This window comes from Asterias amurensis, chromosome 5 (assembly GCF_032118995.1).
Source record: "Asterias amurensis chromosome 5, ASM3211899v1".
NCBI lineage: Eukaryota > Metazoa > Echinodermata > Asteroidea > Forcipulatida > Asteriidae > Asterias > Asterias amurensis.
Window position 1 is genome coordinate 23,764,462 of NC_092652.1, and position 5,430 is coordinate 23,769,891.

The 5,430-nt window shown below is 35.1% G+C and overlaps 1 protein-coding gene across 5 annotated transcripts in view; it reads left to right on the forward strand.

Moving 5' to 3' along the window:
• The window catches only part of LOC139937405 (histone-lysine N-methyltransferase 2C-like), a 65,102-nt gene extending 61,425 nt beyond the window's left edge, over positions 1–3,677 (forward strand). For all 5 annotated transcript variants that reach the window (XM_071932532.1, XM_071932535.1, XM_071932537.1 and 2 more), the window contains one exon: positions 204–3,677. In XM_071932532.1, the coding sequence (XP_071788633.1) occupies positions 204–293 (90 nt within the window). In that variant the 3' untranslated portion in view covers positions 294–3,677. The remainder of the gene's footprint in view (positions 1–203) is intronic.
• Positions 3,678–5,430: the final 1,753 nt, after the last annotated feature.

Consider the following 5,430-nt stretch of genomic DNA (forward strand, 5'->3'; position numbering starts at 1 on the left):
GAAGGGCCTTGAGTTTCACTGTGTGATGGATATGAGTGCTTAATAAAAAGCCATTATTATTATTATTATTGTTGTTGTTTTTAAGTACAAGAATCTAAACCTTTTTGCAGCTATCTTTGCCTATTCAAACCTGTTTTTTTTTAATTTATATTATATATTTTTGTATAATAATGTGCTTTGATTTTTTCTTCATGTGTCCGCAGTTGACCTACGATTACAAGTTTGACATCGAGGATGAGAACAGAATCCCTTGCCTTTGCAGAGCGCCCGGCTGCAGGAAGTGGATGAACTGAATACGGAGGACGTCCACAGTGAGAACAAAAAATAAGCCGACCCACGCAGAGCTGTCCCTCGCAGAGACGTCCCTCTGACATTCAATCATGGATAGATGATAAAAGCATCAGGTTCGTGGACAATGTGGGAGTCTGTCACTGATTAATCTCGGCAACAATTCACGAGACCAACAGGAAAGCCTGGGCTCAATTTCATAGAGCTGCTTAAGCAGAAAATATTGCTTAGGCGAGAATAATCAGGATACCAGCTTTTTCTGAAATTATGCCCTGAACATTGCTAACCAATTCCACTGCTCTGTAGAACTGGTGCCTGCGCACAGTTTTTATGCGTAGATGTTAAGATGCAAGTGGAGACTTGAAAGCTAGGTGGCAGCAGACTTACTTACCAATGTAAATTTCCATTGTTTACAGAATTCTGCGCATGCGCCCATTAATGAGAACTTTGTTTTTTACCTGGTGAGTCTGCTGCCACCCAGCGTTCCAAAAGTCTCCCATTTGTATGGGTGCCAAAGTTGGCTAACTGTGATCCAGTCTAAAGGGTATGGTGTGAGTTTTAGCCGGTCACCTTCATACGCTGACATTGAAATGACCACGTTGAGGTCAGGGAGTGAGACCACTGTACTGTGAAAAAAATGTGACTCTCGATGCCAAAACCAGGCACTTTGCGCTAAAATTAAAAAAATTGGGTTTGCTTTCTCCTCAAATAGATGCGCATAAGTAGGATTTGAAACATTGCATGGTGGGAGTATAATCAGGTGAGGTTTGAGGTAGCACCATGTGTAAATTTCCTCAATAAGTATTGGTTCTGATAAGAACCCGTGGTTGACATTGACAACTCTACTTTTCATTCAGTCTGCTTTGATCGTCTTCAGGAGGAAGACGATCAAAGCAGACTGAAATGTGGAGTTGTCAACCATCGTTTCCTCGCGGAAGCAACACTACTCAAAAGAGATTTACACATGGTGCTACCACAAACATCACCAGATTAGATGCAAATAGTTAGGTCTAATAAGGGTACCACACTGTAAGTTACAGAATGTTTTAAGACCTCACATTACGTTGATATCAAGGCTTTAATACGTCACATTATATCAATATTAAGGCTTGCGGTTTGGTTGTCTTCGCTTCTAATGCCATTTCACTACTTCTGAGAAGTGATTGATTTTGGCATGATGGCGTCACAAATTTGTCAAAGGTGGAAACATAACTTCAATAATTACAAATGTAACACTTTTCATGAGACCGTGATGATAAAAATCTCCCTCAGTGAAAAATGACAGATACTCTCCAAATTTTCTGGGTTGAATTTTGAGTATAGTGATTTGTAGCAAAGAGCAAGATTGCAGTTGGAAAAACAAAGCATGCAACGTCATCAAAAATGAATAAATCTCTTAGATAAATGCAGCCAACTTTGTCATTTGACCATTCCCCAAACTTTTTTTTAGTGTAAATACTATATTTTTAGGTAAAAAGAAGAAGAAGAAAAAAAGAAGATTGAAAATAGTTAATTTTTGGACAATTACCGCAGCTCTACCCTCTTGATTGGGGAGCGTATTTTTGTTATATTTGGTATAAACCTGAGAGGTACGTCTGTCGTGAAGTTTGTTACTACAAAAGCTGCCATTTTTGAAGATAACTATTTGTCTTAAATGGTTTTTAAACTTGTATAGCTTCGTTTGTGAATTCTTTTATTGGCTTAAATATAAAAACAAAATGTTGTTGGTTTATTCTCCTGGTAAAACTATTGTATCATAGTTGGTAACGGAGTCGTTTCAATCATCAGCAGCAACAACAATGAACATATGGGGGATTATTGATGTGTGAATAGACTCGGCAGATGATGAGAGTGGTGTTATGACACGTAGGGTGGGGGAAGGGGTCATTTTGTTATAAAGATTGAAGTATATTTTATTGGAGATAGTATTGTATTTGCTTGTTGTCGTGTACTGTAGATGTAAAATTGCAATTCATCATCGGGCTGGACAAATGTACAGTTTGTAAAGTTTTGGTTTGGTTTGCTTTGTTTTCCTCTATATTAATTTGTTTTCCGTTTTATTTTGTTTTCCTTTTGTGTAAATACTTTTCCAACAAAAAATAAGATACGACATAAGATGTAATTAATACCGGTAGTTTGTATTTGAAATGATCTTCTACCTCTGTTTGGGTAGTCTTGATGAATATTGCCAATTCTTCGTAAGGTGCTGTTTCTTTACAAAATGAAGCACTCTATTAAGACACTGTAAATAGATAAAAACTCCCCCAGTAATAAGATCTCCTGACAGTCTTTAGAATATTGTTGTAAATTAGACATATTGAAGTTTTGCGACTCTGATTTTTTTTTCTTTTTTTGTGTGACAGATACGTAATTTTAAACTAAAATGACCGAATCATGGCAGACAAATTAAATTACTTTTCATAAATTGAGATACTCATTTGAAAAAAATCAGTCATAATATCGTGTAATTTGCCCAAATTTATTTTTAAAAACTAATTCACTACGATTGAAACAGTAACAGTTCAGTATTAGCAAAATGATGTATTTTTTAGAGAAAAGCCAATAAGGTGATAATCTATACATGTTTAGTTTGTTGTTTTGTCGTGAGTTTCAGAACTGAAATCGGTAGTAACAGTTGTGTAACCGCTTGCACAGCAATTAGAAGCTCTATTGGAAAAAAGCTTCGCCCCAACAATAAATTTGTTTTTCTAATTTGCTTTTTTTTTTATGAAACAAAAATGAACTGTCAGCGACAATCTTTTCTGAAGAAACTTGTTTGTTATTTGAAACAGCAATCTTGTAGCAACTTTATGTATGAACAGTTTAACAAAGAGTTAAAAAGAGAGGACTACAAAAAAAGGCAGATGATATATTTTACTGGTATATTAATATAAAAGATTCAAAGGCAGTTCTTGTATAAAATAATTATTTGATGTGAGTTGAAATTAATTTTTAGCGTTTGACCTCCTAGTTTTGTATGTCTCTCTTTTGTTTTTCTTTTTTGTTATTAAATAATAATAATAATAATAATAATAATAATAAAACGACATCCTTTTCTTGTAAATAATTTCCCGAAATAAATGTGATTGAACATTAAAACTTTGATTAACACTTTTTTTGTTGTTCCCAGCAAGAACAATGTAGTTATATTGTAGATGATTCAGTTGTAAAAAAAAAAAAAAAAAAAGTAAAAAAAAACACCTTAAAAAAAAGGCCGGCCGCAACTGGCTTTGGTTTTTAAACAATGTTAATGTACTGAGTGGAATGGTAACCATTCTAGATGTGTGGTGGAGTGAGTTTAGTGTCTGTCCATGTCTGTCTTATTATATTAATAATACAACAGCTGAATGTGGAATGCCAATAAAAAATTTATTAACAGATACCACAAAGTGAATAATGCAGAGTTCGGTTGGATTTCTTTGTTGCTCTGGAAAATGTACATTTTTCATGGGTTTGTTTGAGTTTAAGCGGCACAACATGCTGGAGGGGTAGTGTCATTGCCATAAACTTTCAGTCTACATGTAGAAGGGATTCTTGCATTTTTTTGTCGAATTTGGGCTGAAATCGGATAAAATCCAAAGGGGTAACCTTGCATTTTTAGCGCATTTGGGCTGAAATGGGATACAATCACAAAGGGTAAATCTTGCATTTTGGGTGAGTTTAGGCTGAAATTGGTTAAAACCACAAGGGGTAAGTCTTGCATTTTCTTTTAAGTTCAGCTCAAATTTGGGCTGAAATCAGATAAAATCATAAGGGGTAAGCCTCGCAATTTTGTTGAATTTGGGCTGAAATCAGATGAAATCACATGGGGTTAGTCTTGAATTTTTTGCGAATTTGGACTGAAATCAGATACAACCACAAGGGGTAAACCTTGCATTTTTTTTTTATTTGGACTGAAATTAGATAAAATCACAAGGGGTAAATCTTGCATTTTTTGTGAATCTGGCCTGAAACCGGAAAAATCACAAGGTGTAAGTCTTGCACTTTTGTTGAATTTGAACTGCAATTGGAAAAAATCTCAAGGCCCTTAAAGGTATACAACCTTGCATTTTTGTAGAAATTTGGGCTGAAACCGGATAAAATCGCAAGGGGTAAGTCTTGCACTTTTGTTGAATTTGGACTGAAATTAGATAAAATCACAAGGGGTAAATCGTGCTTTTTTGTTGAATTTGGACTGCAATTGGATAAAATCTCAAGGCCCTTAAAGGTATACAACCTTGCATTTTTGTAGAAATTTGGGCTGAAACCGGATAAAATCGCAAGGGGTAAGTCTTGCACTTTTGTTGAATTTGGACTGAAATTAGATAAAATCACAAGGGGTAAATCGTGCATTTTTGTTGAATTTGGCTGAAATTAGATAAAACCACAAGGGGTAGTTCTTGCATTTTTTGGTGAATTTGGGCTGAAATCGGTTAAAACCACAAGGGGTAAGCCTTGCATTTTCTTTTAATTTGGACTGAAATTGGATAAAATCACAAGGACCTTGCGTTTTTGAAGAAATTTTGCTGAAATCAGGTAAAATCACAAGGGGTAAGTCTTGCATTTCTGGTGAATTTGGGCTGAAATTTGATAAAAACACAAGGCCCTTACAGGTATAAAACCTTACATTTTGGTAGAATTTGGGCTGAAATCGAATAAAATCACAAGGGGTAAATCTTACATTTTTGTTGAATTTGGGCCGATATCGGATAAAATCATAAGGGGTAAGTCTTGCATTTTTGTAGAAATTTGGGCTGAAATCGGATAAAATCACAACGGGTATGTCTTGCATTTTTGGTAAATATGGGCTTAAATAAGATAAAATCACAAGGGGTAAGTCTTGCATTTTTGTTGAATTTGGGCTGATATCGGATAAATCACAAGGGGTCAAGTCTTGCATTATTGTCGCATTTTAGCTGAAATCAGATTAAATCACAAGGGGTATATGATATATGCAAACGGGGATCGGGTTGAGCGTTTTGAGTCTTGAGGCTTAGGTTTTTGTTTGGGTCGGAAATAACCTTTGGTGAGCTTTAAGTTTTACAAGTTCAGGTTTTAGAACTTTTAGGGCTTTAATAAAAATGTTGATTAAAAAATGGGCACACACAGGAACAGATTGGACATCAATTGACAACATTTCAAAAAATATTAAATAATGGATAG